Raw genomic sequence first — 17,715 nt, 5'->3', positions numbered from 1 at the left:
TTTTCTCCCCTTTAGACTTTCTCCCAAATGGTTAACACCTAAAGGGACTTTGTTTGATATAATTAACACACTTCTGGCTAGGCCCTTTTAGACTCTGCTTCCATGAAATATAAGAAAGTAGCCACTCAGAATGATAAATATAGGAGTTTTCTTGCAAAAACAGTTATCAGACACAGACTTAGATTTACTTTAAGAAATAAATAACCTTGGCATCTCTTCTCCAACACAAAGCATAAATAAGATGGAGGACACAGTCACACTAAGTGCCACATAAATGCTCCTCACTGATCCTCCTGCCACTACAGACAAAGAGATGCTACATATATTAAAACTGCTGCCCATCACTGGCTAAACTAACACAGGAGGAAGAAAATGCCATGGGCACATAAAAAGAGATGGAGCCATGGAAAAGTATCAAATTATCCATACCAAGCATCAAAATAATGCTTACTGACCAAGAAATGCAACCCAGATGAGTTTACAAACCTACAATTTCTGAATCTGCATCTTGACAGATACTTTGATCATATAGACTTCAGGAGGATGCATGAGAAAAACAGCAGGAAGACCACCGAAGCTACTATAAGTATGGCACCCCTAAATCTAGGTCTGGGCACCAGTAAATTCCAGAAATTATTTAGCTAATGATAACTGTACTTCACTGCAGGGCTATAAGCAAGGATTTTCACCAAAGTCTCTATCAAAATCCAACATAAGAGTCCTAGTTATAAATGATATACCTCTTCCCGATTCTGTGCAGAGGTGAAGTGTCCAAGAGTAAGATACATTACATGTCAAATTGTTTTTCCTTCACATTCTTTTATTTTCTTTGTTAGAAACAAAATTATAATACAAGGAATGGCTTTCTGGAAGAAGGGAGAGAGCTATGGTATAAGCAATATAAAAACAAAATATATCAATTAAAATACATTTTAAAATAAGAAAAAAGTAAATCACAAAGAAATATCCCAAGAGGGGGGAAAAAAGAGACTGAACTCCAGACCACTTTTTTGAAGTTTTCCTTGTTGGTTTTTATTAGAGCCATATATTAGCTCTTGGTGATCTTATCATCCCCCCATGAAGGCAGCTAGGTGGTGCAGTGGATAGAGCACCAGTGTAGGAATCAGGAGGACTTGAGTTCAAATCTCACCTCAGACACTTGACACTCATTAGCTGTATGACCTTGAGCAAGTCACTTAACTCCAATTGCCTTATCCTGGGTCATCTCCAGTCATCCTGACGAAAATCTGGTCACTGGATTCAGATGGCTCTGGAGGAGAAGTGAGGCTGGTGACCTGCACACCTCTCCCTCACTCAAAACAAAGTCAGGTGCAAGTCATGTCATTATTTCTCTGATGGCATGGTCTTCAGCAACAAAGAATGAACACACACCTATTTGTTATTGCTCAAACTCAGAATTCCACCAAAAAATACCTAGGAGGTTTTTCAGGCCATCCCCCAGTACCTAGAAAGCACTTCCTCTTCACTTTTCTTCAAAGTTCCTTAATTTCCCCAAATTGTTTCTCTCTCTCTCTCTCTCTCTCTCTCTCTCTCTCTCTCTCTCTCTCTCTCTCTCTCTCACTTTCTTGTAAATATATAGCTGCTTCCCTCATAGAATAAAAATTCCTTCAGGGCAGTGATTTTTTTTTTATTTTTGTTTTCATGTTTCCAGTGCCTTGCACATAGGCCATTTAAAAATGCTTGCTGAACTTAACCGAAGGTCCTGTCTCCAGTCATCCTGATCTATATATCTTGCCACTGAATCCAGATGGCTCCAGAGAAAAAAGTGAGGCTGGTGACTTTGCACAACCCTGCTTCACTTAAATCCAATTCACTTACAAGTAATGGCATCATCTTCCTGATGTCATGGTCCTCTTTGAGAACGAAGAACGAACAACAGCTGAACTTCAGTGAACCAATGGGGCAGCAGCCTTTTCCTTGTGGTTCCCACTAGTTCCATCATTGGCCTCTGGATAATGAAAATCCCCCCAATCTCACAGACCTGCTTTGGCTAAAAAGGCAATAGTTTACTAAAGGGAAAAAAGGCCTCAGCAAAATAAAATGCCATGCTTAAAGCTTGACAAGCTAACAAAAGAATTGTTCTTTTGTTTAACACTGTCTTACCCAGTCCACTTGGCAAAACCAAGTCATCCTTCCCTTATAAAGACAGGAAATGACAATGGGTACTTAGGGTGGCCAAGGGTACAGAAATACCCTTCCTTTTGCTAAGTTCCAATATACATCCAATGCCTGACAGCCAGCATATACCTGTCCTAGATAAGAAGAAAATATCCAACTGAAGAAAAGGCCTTTCTCAATAATAATAATGCACATAAAATGCAGAACAAAATTTACTAAACTAATTAAACTTATTTTTAGCAGAAAGAAAATGATACTGCTACGGCAACAGGATGTCATAGAAAGAACACTAAATTTGGAGTAAAAGGACCTGATGTGTGATCTCAGTTTTGACACCTACTATATATACCCACAAGTGACCTTCATCTCACTATTGTCATCCATAAAACGAGGGCAGTCATGCTAGGTAGATACTTAAAGTTCCTACATTTAGTGATAGAGACTGTGATCATGTATCAATCCAGGCATAAGCTCTCACACAGTAATACTATTAAATTAGTTGAAATTACACCATGAGGACATAGTGCACAAAAGTTAATGAATTAACAAGAACCAGAAGGTTGCTTGCAAATGTTTAAAAAAAGAAAAAACCGTTCACAACTTCACTTCTCCCTTTCTTCCAAAAGAAAAGGAATCCATCTAAGCCTAGGTAATGACTACATGTTTAGTTTTTTGGACTTTCAAAAATATGATTATGGAATCATAAGATAATTAATTTTGAGCTAGAAGAGAACTTAAAGACTAACTAATTCAACCTTCTTATTTTTCAGATAACTGTGGAGGGAAACCAAACTGCAGGCCCACTCAAATATCAATGGGGAGATAGATACAAGGTGGGTATAAACAGGCTACAATATATTCTCAATGTTAAACTATGACAAAAAAAGAAACAAAGCATACCATCAAACAGCCACATACAGGATTGCAAAAGGGAGTGAGCTAGTAACATGGAAAAAACAAGGAATAGTGTACTGACAACCATGTGCTATCCTGGTATCCATGTAATACCACAAGATGGTTATGGAAAACTTCCAATGAACTCCAAGTTTATATAAGACTGATTTATGCAAGGTCAAGAACAGGAATCACATAGAATGACAAAGTGTGAATGCGGTTGCAGTCACAGAGGGGAAACACATATCTAGCAAAATGAGATATAACAGATTCACTAAAATATTGAAGTATGACAAAAACAATTATTAGGTGAGCTGTGACCATTAAATAATGAGAATAATTATTAAACCAACAAACCAAAACTCCTATACACAAGCATCATCTCTTTTAAAATAATCCCCACAAGAGAATTAATATTTATTTCACTAAAGCTGCTATTTCTCAAATAATGTTCATATTTCCTTTTCTTAAACTCACTCCATTACCATCCCTTAGGAAGTACAGGGATCTACTGTAGATAGACTTGCCATAATCTGACATATTAGAAGGGAAACAGACTTTACAGTGGCTTGGGGTATTCCCACCCCTAGAATGACCCCTGCTCAAATATGCGTTGGAAAGAAACTTTTCAGGGAAAATCTTACTGTTGTGAATAAAGCTGAAGAAGCTGCCTGTTTGCAGAACAGGAGTCTGACAAAGCCACCCTGGATCTGACTTTGAACAAAGTATCTTTCTTCCAATGATCTAAAAGCAAAAGATAATCCTTGTCCAAAATGGAAGCAGCAGCCTGAAAGGTGGGCTGTTTTTCTGTGAATCTAATCTGGTTTGGGAAGTGCCTCCCAGAAGAAATGGTACCAGAAGAATACCAAACAAGCCTCAGATTGACCTCCTTTCTCAACCCCTAATTCCCCCCTTTAAAAAAAAACAAACCTTTTTTTTTAAACTAGCATTTTAATTTTATTGAATACAAATGCTGATTTCCCATTTAGGACTCCATACTTCTGAAAACCTGGATGTGGCTGCCCCATAAGTACAAACACTGAACCTGGTAGGAATACAGTTCCCCTGTCATGGCTTACAAACTGGAGGTGGGAAATTCCAAGGAGTTCCCTTCTGCCTCCAATGACAATAAGAGAGAGATTACTCCCAAACTTCACCCTGCTTTGGGCTGCATGGTTCCATGCTGTTACTTAGGAAACACGCAATACAAACAGCTCAGCAGCGTTGGTGGCCACTGTCCTTCTTTTCCAATTTCTACCTACAACACCCCTTTGAAAGATCCAGAACTAGAATTCTAGTTTTTCTTCCTGAGACAGTTTGAATTCTGTATTCAAAGTCTTAAAGTCAAGGAGGTCTGACAAATACTACCCCATGCAATGCGATGCCATACAACCCTCTAAGGCTATAACTTAGGTATAAATGGACAGGTCTACATCACTGGAAGGCATTTCCACACCAGAAGTTCCCTACATCCATGAATTCATAGATCTGAACAACAACAACAAAATCTGAAATGTTGGTTCAAGTGAACACTGGAAGATTTCTACTCTTCTTATTCAAACAAATGTAGCGATTTTATTTTCTAAATAGATACTGAAATGCAGCTGATATTTAATAGTACATGCAAATCAGCATGGGTTGCTATGCTAACCTGACCACAATTTTCATCTGTGTCCTGGCTTAAAAATTACCATGGTCTTCTAACTTGTGGAAGTAAGATAATACGTATTATAAACTTAGTGGAGTTGGAACCGTCCCTTGGTAACTCAGGGTTTTTGGAGAAGCCCCTCTATCTAGGAAAAAAATTTTAAACCAACAACCAAGAGAGGCTACATCTGTGGGAAAATGTCTGGCTATACTAAAGCTTAGACAGCCTTGGATGAGACAAATTGCGCAGCATTCCAAAATGATTAGACAGTACAAATAACTGCAAGGTCTCCCCTTCTTCTCTTTCTCCCCCTCTTCCCTCCTCCCCCCATAAGAAATTAGACAAGACAAAAATAATACCAAGAGCAAAAGAGAAACTCAGACCACATAAATTCCCTAAGACAAAGCTCAACCTAAAAAAAATAATAATAAATTTTTTTTGAAAAGCTCAAGTATTGCCTGGGACTCACTTTGACTGCTTATATTTTTAAACTTGTGTGGCATTCCAGGATTGAAGTAAAACAACAATGAATTCCTCAATGACCCATTTATGAAAAATACCAAATTATTTAAGGTAAGAGTAAGTAGACCATGACACATCTGAAACTGTCTTAGTTTCAGTAAAGTTAATCTATCCCTTCCTTACCAGATAGACTTTTTTTTCCTTTTCTGTTAACCTAAAAACTGAAATAATTTTTGTGCTACCTGGCTCCACTAACCCAGAGGTGCCAAACAAAAGATGAAAAAAGATTTCTGTTCATTAAAAAAATTAAAAGTAGAAGTTTCAAAAACTTACTGAACAATACACACATACTTTTTTAACCCAGTTGTACCACCCTGGGCCTATATTCAAAAGATATCTAATATAGAAGAAAAGGTCCTATGTGTGCAAAAATATTGATAGCAGCAATTTTTGTGGTTTAAAAAAACCTGGAAATTAAGAGAATGTCTAACAATGAAGGCACAGTTGAATTCACTGTGTCATCCAAATGTGAAGGAGTGTTATACCATAAGAAATAAGAAAGTAGATGATTTCAAAGAGACATGGAAAGACTTATACACACTGATGTAGAATGAAGCGAGCAGAAACTGAAGAATGATTTATACTAAAACATTAACATTATAAAAACAAACAAGTTTTAAGACTTATAAACTGATGAAGAATGAAATGAGAAGATCCAGGAGAATAATTCATACAATAAGAACAACATTATTAAAACAACTTTAAAAGCTATAAAAAACTCTGATCTATTCAATGACCGTCTATGATTCCAGAGGCCCAATGATGAGCTCTACTATCGACCTCCTAACAAAGAGGTGACAGATTCAAAGTACAGAATAAGACATATCTTTTTTGAACACAGGCAATAAGGGAATTTGTTTTGCTCAACTATGAATATCTGCTGTGAGGAAGTTGTTTTCCTTTTTTTCTCCCAATGCCGTTAAAGTGGAAGGGGAAAAAAATTGATCTCTACTCAATAAAGAAAATAAAACTTAGAAGAAAAAAAAGATGTGTGATATTAACATTTCTACTGTCCCAACTGGTTCCCAGCATTCAATTCTTTTCATTAAATTTTCCCCAAAATTAAGTCAGATCAGATCACTACAGTAGAAAGGTGTCAAGATGGAGCAGTCCACAAAAAGATTTAATATACTCTTGACCTAGTGACAACACTAAGAAACTTGCTCGCCACAAAGAATGGATGAAGTCCCAGGTAGGAACACCAAGTTCCAATTTAAATAGGAAAGCAAAAAATTCTAAATAGAAATCTAATACAGCAACCCTGAGGTCACACGTTGTCTCAAGGGGATGGACAGATTCTGTAGACACTCTGTGGTGCTTCCATCCAGGTTATTATACTTCTAGAGTCCCAGAGTTTCCATTAGAAGGCCTACAGGGTTACCTTAAAGAAAATAAACTACCAACATCCCTTTTGCCAATAAATCAACTTGAAAAATAGTCTATAGTTAAGGTCTGCCCACCAAGCACTGAAAAGTTAACACAAGACTGACATTCCATAAAGAGAGTTCAACAGAGATTTATTAGGGATACTGGCTAGAGAGGCTATAGAGACCTGACTGGAATTGAGAGTGATAATTTACTCTAACATAACAAGTACTTAGGATAAAAAAGTAAATAAATAAGCCACCATAGAGCCGCACCAAAAAGGAACCTACCTTTTCATGCTGATGCCCCCAAACTGATATTGTTACCTATTAATAAGCCCATTGACTCTTGCAGGGCTAGACTTGTTGGTTTCAGTTCCCATGGGTTTCCTGCAAATCGCTTCTTGTTTGCACTCTCAGGCCTCTCTCTGGTTTCATTTTCAGAGCTCTGCCCTAACTGCTACCTCTCTGGCTGAAGTGAAAGAAAAGCACTACCTTCCATGTGGCTTCCCCACCTGAAGTTCTCCCCCTCCCCTACTGCCCTGCATCACACACTCATTATTCAGGGGCAATCCTGCTTTAATAAAGACCTTAGAGTGTTGCTTTAGGATGAGACTCAAAACTCTTCCAAGAAGGGCCGGGGCCTTGACCCATCTGGACTCACCACATCTGTCATGTACTTTTAACTCTACTCAATGTGGCAAGCACTTGTTCACCAGCTAGTGTCCAGGGGATGAGGTGGGGGAGAGGCACAGGGACAGAGCCCAACAAACATAGAGAGAGAGGGAGGGACAGGAAATGGAAGGAAAGAAGAAGGAGAGACAGAGACAGACAGACAGACAGAGACAATGACAGAGAGAGAGAGAGAGAGAGAGAGAGAGAGAGAGAGAGAGAGAGAGAGAGAGAGGAGAGGAAATGGAAGAAAGGAAAGAAGTGGGAGGAGAGAGACAGAGACAGACAGAGACAATGAGACAGAGAGAGAGAGACCTTGACCTCAAGGGGCTGACATTTTACTGGGATGAGAACAGCATGAACACATACAATGTAAATAGAAAATACATCCACAAAGTCATTTGGGAGGAAGGGAAGGCTCCCAGCTACAAGAGAGATCAGGAAAGATTCTGTCCCACAGGCTGCACTTGAACTCAGCTTCGAAGTCAACTACAGATTCCCCAAGGCAGAGGTGAGGAGGGAGCAGACTTTGGCTAGGGAGGTACATCTGTGCAGACTAGAGGGGGGGAGGCTTTCTATATTATCTCACCACCCACCAAAAAAGTCGTGGAAGCTAAACTTCAATCAAAGCCGCCAATGAGCCATCTAGTTATTTTCTTTGTAAATGTTTTTATTTCAAATTTAAATACAAAATCAGAAAAGAAACAAAAAAAAACACCATTGCCATGTACACAGCAGAATATGAGGGAATTTAATATAAAAAAATTTCCATTTCAAGAAAACCTATATAATAAATCCTACACAGTTTTCAAAGCTGCCCAGCTATATTCTTTGCTTCCTTGTTAGTTTTCTTTTGCTCTCTGCTGTATGCTTTTTTTTCCCTTCCTTCTCCCCCTCCCCACCCTAAAGAAGACTACAATTAAGCACAGATATAGCTATAGATATGTATATATATGTGTGTGTGTGTGTGTGTGTGTGTGTGTGCATGTACGGATGTATGTGTAGGTATATATACACATATACATAGATATTCACAAACATAAACATATAAACTCGCACACATAGACGTAAGATGATACTATGCTTATTTCCTCCTATCATCTGTTTCTCTGAAGGTTGATAGCATCTTCTTTCATAAATCCAAGTCTTTCCACGTTTTTCTAAATAAACCAGCTCATCCTGTCCTACACCACAGCAGTATTCCAACCCAATCACATCCTATCTGAGAGGCTGTCTATGAAAGTTCTTTCCCATTTTTCTGCATTCCTTCTGTTCTTGGTTCTATAGGTTTTATTTATACAAGAAATTTTTAATTTCAAATAATCAAAATTTCAAAATTATCTTTTTTACACTTCAACAATGCTCTAGTCTTATTATACAGTTTAGGATCTGATACTGATGAATCTATTTCCTTTACATCTATTTTTCCCTGGTTTTTTTGCAGTTCCTGACCTTTTGTTCTTCCAAATGAACTTTGTTATTATTTTTTCTAACTCAGTAAACTAATTTTTAGTCATTTAATTGGAATGATATTGAATAAATAGATTAGTTAGGTAAAACTCATTTTTAAAACTATGTTGGGTTTACCTACCCATGAACAATAAATATTACTTCAGTTATTTAGATCTGAGTCTATTTGTATAAAAAGTGTTTCATGTTCCTGGGTCTGTTTTGGCAGGTATACACTCAGGTATTTTAGAGCCATCTAGTTATTATCTGAGCAGGTGGTCAGGTTTCTTCCTTCTCAGATCCTCCAGAGCCTTGCACATAACAGATACTCAATAAGAGTTTGTAAAATAAAAGCATAAACCAGTCATGGCCAGAGCTACAACTGAAAGTACAGACACACCAACCAGGCCCCATTCAAGCAGCATTAGAAAGTTTCTGTTTCTATCCTTACTCTAACCTTGTAGGAAACTCGGTATGAAACTGAGCAAGAGATGGGACTAAAATTAACCGTCAAAACCTGAAGAAATCCAAGATTTGTATATGTACTTATAACAAGAATGCAAGTGTTTTAGAGTTTTGGATCTTAGAGGATATACAGTCCAATCCATTCTTTTATCAGATGAGAATTCAAGGTCAGAAAAGTCAAGTAACTTACCCAAAGCCACAGGGCTGTTTATTGGGACGGAGGAGGCAAGGGGGTAGATAGAACTCTTTAGACCCCAGGTCTCCTGACTCTCAGCTCAGCATCCTTTCCACTACACCCTTGTGGGACATTAGACCTTGGAAAGAAATCTAAGCTCTTTTTGCTAAATACACTGAATCTCTTCCCAAGACAAAGGTCCATGCTATCTGCTGCTTAGGGCAATCATCAGGAAGTACACTGAACCTCTGACAGCTAGGTTTCAAAATTTTTCAGCAAGCTTTTTCTTTAGGTCAACAGCACTAAAAACATTTTCATAAAAATATAAAATTAGGGGGTGTTTTTTGCTTTTCCCCTCCAAGTCCACCACAGGGAATGCTTAGCGGTCAGAAGACTCCTTTCAGGAAGGCAAAAACATTATTGAAAGGGCTCATCTTGGAATTTCTCCAGGTCTTAGTCTTCCCCCAGGTCTTTAGTCTTTGAGGAAATAAAAATATTAAGCTCTTATTTTGCCTTCTGCAGACATCTATCTCCTTCCTTCAAGAAACTATACCCATATATCCATGCATACAATATGTATGTATGTATGATCTTCCATCTCCAACCTCTACTAATGGAGATGGACAATTGATCAGTCATTTATAGTCTTAAAGAGTATGCCTGGACATGACTAAGGTGAAAATGTATTTAATAGGAATGTATGTGTAGAACCTATATAAAATTGTATGCTGTCTCAGACAGGGAGTGGGGAGGTAGAGGGGAAGGAGAGGGAGAGAGGGGGGAAAAATCTAAGATATATGGAAGTGATTGTAGAACACTGAAAACAAATAAAATAATAATTTTAAAAAGAGTATGCCTGGCTTCTGAGGGGCTAAGTGTTGTGCCCCTGATCACAAAACTAGAGTGAGTCCAAGACAGAACTCGAACCCAGCTTTTCTTGACACTCCAGCCAATCCTTTATTCAATAGCTGCACTGCCCTGCAAATATTCAGTCCAAAAGATAATGCTGAACTGCAAGCCAAGACATACTTCCAGCATGACAGAATGGTCTAAAGAGCAGGAGGCAGGAAGCCAAGAGGGCTAAGTTTTAATACCTCATCTCCCACTAACTAGCTGCATCACCCTGGGGATATGGTAGAAAGAGCATTTAATCAGGAGTTAAGATATCCCCTTCCGAGCCCTGGTCCTGGCATAAAATAGCTAGATGACCTCACATAGATTCACCTCCATTCTCAGTCTCAGTTTCCAAATCCCTTCTAGCTTTAAGAATTCTATTAAGACTCATTCACATCCCACTTTGTATTTCATCTGCAAAAGAACAAAAAATACTTGCCCTGTCTCAGAGGGTTAGTTCAAACATAAAAAGGCTTTTAAAAAGCAAAGACAATTGTAAAGTAAAAAGCATTACATGAATGCAAAATGTTGTCATTATTATAGTAACCAGAAAGGGACCCTTATCTTCAAAGGAAGAATTACAAAAAATTCCAATACACCAGCAGCTTGTGGTGGGAATTTTTTTAACTTCAATATAAGCAGCTATCCTATGAAAATCATCATGAATGTTAGTAGGTATTAAACAGGCAGAAGGAAGAAACACCGTTGGGACCACCACATGAAGCACATTTAATAAAGGAGACAAGATTTCTGCTGGCTGCAGATTTCTACACAATATACTCAAAGTGACACATGGGTATGTGTTCACTGTATGCCACAGAGAACTGACCTAGAGTGTTCATTAAGCATTTATTGCCTAAACTTTTCTGAACTTCTCATTTCCAGCCATGCTGCTATCCCCTAAAACTCATATATTTCGAATAGCAGGATTTGCTTTAAGAAAGCAGTTTTTGCTAATGCTAAAAGAAAAATGGAATTGCCTGGCTACTTCTTTTGAATACTGGTGGAATTCCAAAATGTTAACTCATCAGCTTCTGACTTTGAAAAGTAATCACCACAGCTCAATTCCGGAGTTAGGCCAAACTCTAACCCAATCTAAACAAACCAGCGGTCTTATTCCTAACCTCCAGCTCTGAAGAAGGGGCAGCCCTGAAAAGCTTGCAAATAGCTCAATGGAGTGAGTAAATCCTGGAAGTATTACTTACTGAATCAGATTTTGGGAGAATGACAGAACATTGTTTAAGTAGTGAATTAGCATTTCTGGGATTAAAATGGCATCATCTGAAAAGTTTCAGCCAGGAATTATACAGTACCGCAGTGATGCTACCATTAAGGAGAAGCCTGCTGCCAAGTAACTGTTCCCACCCCGGTCAGCCTTTCCTCTTGAAACAATAAAACTTTCTATAATCTACCCTACCATCATTCAAATGATCCCAAGCTCTCAAAAATAAAATCCAGACACTTCCAAATATTCTTTCCCTCCCCACCTCCCTCCACTCCAGGATACTTAACAACTGAAACTTCGACTCTTGCAAAAGAAAAAACATAGGATACTGTTTTATTGTTCCCACAAAATCCTCCCAAAGCTGCTGCACCAAAGAGCTGGTTACAATTACAATTTTTTCTGTTTTCTTATTATAGGCATCTCTACATAATCAGCTTCTAAGAAATCAGACCCTACTGTGTATTTGTTTAGGCAAATCTGTCATTTAAGATTAAAAACCTCCACAAAATGTAAATTCACATGAATGGAGTAAGAGGAAATGTTTCCAAACATGGAACTACAGGTCAAGTGTAAGGGGTTGGTCAATGGTCTTCCACAACAATCTCATAAAGTTAGAAACAGTTTGTTGTGTGGGTGTGTGTGTGCATGTTTCAACCTCAATACCTATATACAACCAAGGTCAAAGAAAACAAGACTGAAATCTTAACATCTAGGTGTATTCTACAGAACTGAAGAAAGTCACCACTTTTAAGAATCAGATTAGGTCAGTCTTACCACATGATGAGAAAATAATAATTCCTTTTGTGCCACTTAAATTGGGTTTTCCACTGTCTAAGACTTGAGTCAATGCTCCATTCTCAAACAGAGAGGAATTGGATTATTACAACAGAGAAAGTATACACTTTTGCCTCATCAGTACTTTCATTCATGCAGACACAAGGAACTTGTATAGAACAGTTAACAGGGCCAATGAAACAGAAGATTCTTGGCAAAACCAAAGAATCAAGAAATTTCTGGTTGCAAGCTTTCTGAAAGACTAAAAATACCTAAAATTTTTACTTAAAGCACTCCTGAACCAAAAGTGCAAACTAACTTCTCACTGAAAGCTCCCTGCAAAAAGAATCAGGCTAGCACTGATACAAAGAATAAAGTCAATAGTTAATCATTAAGAGGGGGCAACAGTCAGGGCATTATTTCCAAAAGCTTCTCTACTGCAAATCAAAGCTGTGTATCGGACTACAGTCATGAATCCATAGAAAGATAATATAACTCAATATATAAGCCCTTTTTTATGGTATTATTTTGACTAAAGTCATTATCTGATTTAATCCAAATCTTTCTCCTAATCTCTTAATATTGCTGAAAAAGCTCCAAAGAAAAGTATATAATTTATAGTTCTAGTATGTGCTGCCTGAAGAGAAAGGTTTTGCTGCATTTTTTAAAAAAGCATTTATCATGTTTGGGAAGGAAAACAGCAACTAACATGAAACCAGATCAGGGAAGCTGGCAGTCCATCTTTGGTGTCTGATTAATTTGAAGAGTACACCACCCCAGGAGTCCAACTGTACTCTAACTGCAAGGCAGTTTTCAGTCACTACAACTCCAAAATGGGAGTTGGCTACCCTCAGCTAACCCAGTGTTTATACATGACTTTCAGAGTAATGGAAATATATTTCACCCAGTACATCCTCATTTTTCCACCATCCTCAATCCCCCAGAAATATAATGTGGTTATCCCAGGATATAAAAGGCAAAAACGGACATCTCTAAGGTTTGACAGCTCTCACTTTGTTCCATCATCTCTGAAAAAGAAGGTGGAGTGGCTGTCACCCACACCCACGGCCTGTCTATTCTGACCATCCCTAAGGCAGCAGCACCAACACTGTCTAAACAGGACAGTTCAATGAGGTATCTTGGTCAGTAAAGTTTTTTCTGCCACTCATGGTACAAACTTCAGAACAAGCCAGCGACACCCATCAGAGAGCTCCCCTAGAGAACCAGAACACCAATTTATAAACACAACTCTTCCCATTAGAAACAGTTAACAAATACTAGTGCTTTAGCTGAGGGGAGGGGTGGTGAAGCAAAGATTAATAAGGAGAGAAGAGAAAAATCATAAAGGGATGAAGGAGACGATGCGGAGCTGCCCAACAATTGGGACCAGGAACCAAAGACCAGAGAGAAAGGAGGCTGGGAGTAACAGCCATCCTCAGCTTCATCCTTACATGTGGGGTTTATCTCTAGAGGCATAGGAGAGAAGTTAGAAGGGGAGGAGGGAAAGGTCAAAAAGGGAGGAAGGGAGAGCCCCCCTCCTTCCCATAAGCACTCTCCCCAACTGCCCACTCCGAGTTCTTGACCCCCTTTCCAGGACAGAGGCGGGAGCACACAGCACAGCACCACGCACACACACGCGGGCACACACACGCGGGCACACACACGCGGGCACACACACACGCGGGCACACACACGCACACACACACACACACGCACACGCGATGCTTCTCTCTGCCCATCTCGTACTCACCATCGATGTTCTCCCGATCGCTGATGTGTTGCAGGTTGCAGCCTGTGTCCTCCCGGCTCAGCTCGGTGTCGGGCCGATAGGACTCCAGCCGGGAGTGGGCATTTCTCCTGAGCTTGGGGCTGGACGACACACAGCAAGACGTAGTGTTCCCCATCTTCACTGGCCTCCCCAATTCCTCCTCCCCTGGCTTTCTCCTTCTACCACTTCCCCAACCCCCCCACCCCGGGGATAGGGGTGCAGGGCAAAGGGGCGGGGGCAGAGGAGGGAAGGGATGCGGGGGGCACAGGGGGTGGGGATGGGGGTGGGGGAGGAAGAGGGGGCGTGGGGTCTCGCTCCCCGCCGCGGGGGGTGCTAGCCGCAGCCCAGCTGCCCCGGTCAGCAGCTGCAGCAGCGGCCGCGGCGGCGGTGCCTAGCCATGGGCGGCGGAGGAGGAGACAACGGGGAGCTGGGGGAGGAGGAGGCGGAGGAAGAGGAGGAAGAGGAGGCAGCGGAGGCGGAGGCGGCTTCCCAGGCTGCCCCCTCGGTGGCACACGCTCGCCGCTCTCCCCAGTGGCTCATCCAAGCGGCCCCGCACCAAAGCACGTCCTGGCTGGCTCGGCGGCGCCGCGAGGGGCAGGCAGACCCCGAGCGCTCTGTCTCCCGCACACACACACACATGCACGCACGCACACTCACACTCACTCGCACACGCGCGCGCGCGTGGGGCTGCAGCGGTGGCGGCGCCTAAGTCATCCCGCCGCAGCCAGGGGCCGGCCCGGGGCTGGGGCGCGCCTCCGGGCCTTGGCACTCCGTCCGCCCGGGCTGGCTGCGGGAGCGGCGGCGGCGGCGGCCCCAAGCTGCCTGCTGCAAAAGGTTCCGGTTCAAGGGGGTGGTAACCGGAGCCGCCGGCCAGCCAGGCTGCGGAGCCCGAGTGCGCGGCCGCCGGGGCGTCTCCGCCTGCCCCGCGCGCTGCCCGCGTGCCCCCGGGCCGCCGCCGCCCGCCGGGAGGGGGGATTCCTCCGGGCCGCCGCCGCTGCAGCCGCCGCCGCTGGGGGAAACCCCCGCTCCCGCGACATCCCCGCCTCTTCTGCTGTCGCCTCCTCTTCCTTTTTCGAGGCGTCGGCTGCCCTGGAAGCACAAGAGCCCGAGCCCGCGGCCGGGGTGCCCGGGGTGCCCGGGAGGCAGCGTGCGCCCTGCCCGGCCCCAAGGCATCCCCGTCCTCTGCGGAGTGCCTGGGGCAGCTTCGGCTTTCTTCCTTACAAAAAATAATAATTCTTTCCATCTCTCCCTCAGTTCCCCGCACTCCTTATCCAAAGGAGCCGAACGGGAGACTCGATAGAATATTTACAAAACATCTCAATCTGTGTTTCTTTTCCCTCAAGCAAGATGGAAACCTGGCACAGGGAGAAACACTGGCAGGGGAGAGTGAGTTTGCCCTCTTTTGGGGGGCCCAAATGCTGGCTTCATAATGTGAAACCAGAAGTAGAGGGAAAGGAATCAGGAGGACTAGGGAAATTAGATGGGGCTGAGTTAGAGAGAGATTGGATGGAGAACTGGGGCAGAGGAGCATCACATTTCAGGCTGGAAGGGATCTTGGGGTCATCTAATCAAAAAAAAACCCTCGATTTTACAATGAAGCCAAGAGAGGTTGTGACTTGTCCAGGGTCACACTGGTAGAAAGTGTAGGATGAGGCGGGTAGGAGCAAGAGGGATGATTGGGGCTCGTTGGAAGGAAGAAAGAAGCATTTTTTGTGACAGTCCGGAGAATGTGTTTTAGTGTTTAAAAAAAAAAGTGGGGCGGAGTGGAGATGGGAACTTGCACCTTGAGTCAGAAGATCCCCGGTTTATTTTAGGGCAATGCCATTGATTAGTTGTAGACCTTGTTGAAATCATAGAATGAATTCCCTTGTGCCCCCCAGCTGCGGAGGGCACAGTCACTTGAAAGTTAAGCGTCTATACAAGAATCAAGAAAAATAGCATTATGATCATTACAAAATGTTGAAATTATTTTTAGTAGCAAAGTGCTGGTTATCACTTAATCAACAAGTATTTGAGTGATATTTGCCAAACGCTACGCTATATACTAGAGATACAACAACCCAAATGAAGCCTCAAGGAGCTTACATTCATTCTATACATTTAGAACTAGGAGAGGGTTTAAAAACCCTTCAGCTTTAATATTCAGTCATGACTCATAATGACCCCATTTGTGATTTTCTTGGCAGAGATATTGGAGTGGTTCTCCATTTCCTTCTCCAGTTCATTTTACAGATGAGGAACTGAGGCAAACAGGATTAAATGACTTGCCGAGAGTCGCTCAGCTAGTAAATAAATGTCTGAGGCCAGATTTGAACTCAGGAAGATGAATCTTTCTGACTCCAGGCCCAGTGCCCTATCTACTGACACACTTGCCCAACTATGTTGTCATATAGAAAGAGCTTTTTAGTCAGAGGACCTGAGTTCACAGCCTGTGATCTGCCAGGTACCATGCACGCTAGGAATTAGAAATAAAACAACAAAAATAAAAGTCTTAGGGGCAAGGTTTAGAGGTCATCTAGTTTAGATGCTGTCTAAACTAGAGGTTATCTAGTTTGGACACAGTATTTATGCAACCTTGGGCCAGACATTTAATTACCCTGAACTACCATTTCCTCCGTATCAAAAGAGGTGGTTGAACTAGGTAATCTCCCAATTCTCCATCTGTGATCCACGGAGGTATTAAATGACAGCTGGGAATCAAACCCAAGTTTTCTGAAATCCAGCACTCTTTTCGGTGATAATAATGGTTCACCTTTCTATAATGCTTTTAAAGTTTGCCTCATGCACTGAACGGGAGCCCATTTTGGGTAGTAGTCAGGTGGCCGTGCAGGTGTTGTCCATGAAGCAAACCTGTATTGCCAGTAACTGTAAACTAGAAAACTCTTCTCTTTCCCTTCCCTTCCCAAGTTTGATGCAGCCCTTTGGAGCAGGGCAGGAAGGGATGTAGAGAGGTAATCAGAAGAGTATTGAATTGTAAGTTTCTTGAGGACAGGAGACTATGATACTTTGACTTTTTTGTATTACCAAGGCATTTGAGAGTTGTTCAAAGGGTACTTGAAGGTGAATGAGAGAAAGGTCATTCCCAGGAATTTGTCCTTGTGATTAGGATAATCCCTGGAATGCTGAATTATTTCATGGTAATGATATGGGACAAGGTGACTTTATGTGTATATCATTTTCTTCCTTCTCTCTGCCCCCTTCTTTCCAGGAGTGGGGAAATTAAAGATCAGAATGGAGAAATTGGCCTGAATTGAAGTTGGACTAGACTAGTCTAGAACAGAGACTAGGCTAAACTGGGAGAACCTGAGGAGTACAGCCTTGGTAATAGCCCTGATAGTCTAGTTCTGGAATCAGTGATTTTCTCTGACTTCCCTGGAAAGCACTAGGCAAAATAGCAAACTAGGCATTTTCCCTTATTGTCCTCTTAACCCAATACTTCTTTGTATTGCAGTGATCTAGTTTATTCATACTGTTCAAAGATACCCATTCCCAAACTCGCCGTCTAGTCAAAATTTTACTTCCTTTGTCCCTCTAAATGAGTATCACCCCCTCACCCTCCAAAATTCAAAATCTGATTACCCAAGTGATCTATCTACCCAAGAAAGCCTATGTAGGTATTGATCCTGGTTATCCACCCTCTCTTGGCATACTTAGAACTGTGTTCTTAACTTTTTAATAACTTTTCTGTTTCACTGGTTCCTCCACCTCCCATTCCCATCATGTTGG

At 41.6% G+C, this 17,715-nt stretch overlaps 1 protein-coding gene and 1 long non-coding RNA gene across 4 annotated transcripts in view; one reads left to right on the top strand and one right to left on the bottom strand.

The window, feature by feature from the left end:
- LOC140532896 (uncharacterized) overlaps nucleotides 1-7,487 on the top strand; it is a 47,736-nt gene extending 40,249 nt beyond the window's left edge. The window contains exons 3-4 of the long non-coding RNA XR_011976724.1: nucleotides 2,910-2,972; nucleotides 7,012-7,487. This is a non-coding gene — a long non-coding RNA (uncharacterized lncRNA). The remainder of the gene's footprint in view (nucleotides 1-2,909; nucleotides 2,973-7,011) is intronic.
- Nucleotides 1-14,125, bottom strand: part of CCNY (cyclin Y) — a 306,697-nt gene extending 292,572 nt beyond the window's left edge. For 2 of the 3 annotated variants that reach the window (XM_072652032.1, XM_072652033.1), the window contains exon 1: nucleotides 13,972-14,125. In XM_072652032.1, coding sequence (XP_072508133.1) covers nucleotides 13,972-14,125 — 154 coding nt within the window. The remainder of the gene's footprint in view (nucleotides 1-13,971) is intronic. The other variant, XM_072652041.1, reaches the window with a different exon arrangement.
- Nucleotides 14,126-17,715: the final 3,590 nt, after the last annotated feature.

The sequence above is a fragment of the Notamacropus eugenii genome, chromosome 3 (genome assembly GCF_028372415.1).
Source record: "Notamacropus eugenii isolate mMacEug1 chromosome 3, mMacEug1.pri_v2, whole genome shotgun sequence".
In the NCBI taxonomy this organism is placed as follows: Eukaryota; Metazoa; Chordata; class Mammalia; order Diprotodontia; family Macropodidae; genus Notamacropus; species Notamacropus eugenii.
Note: the sequence above shows the minus strand (reverse complement) of the source record. Positions and strands in the feature narration are given on the sequence as shown.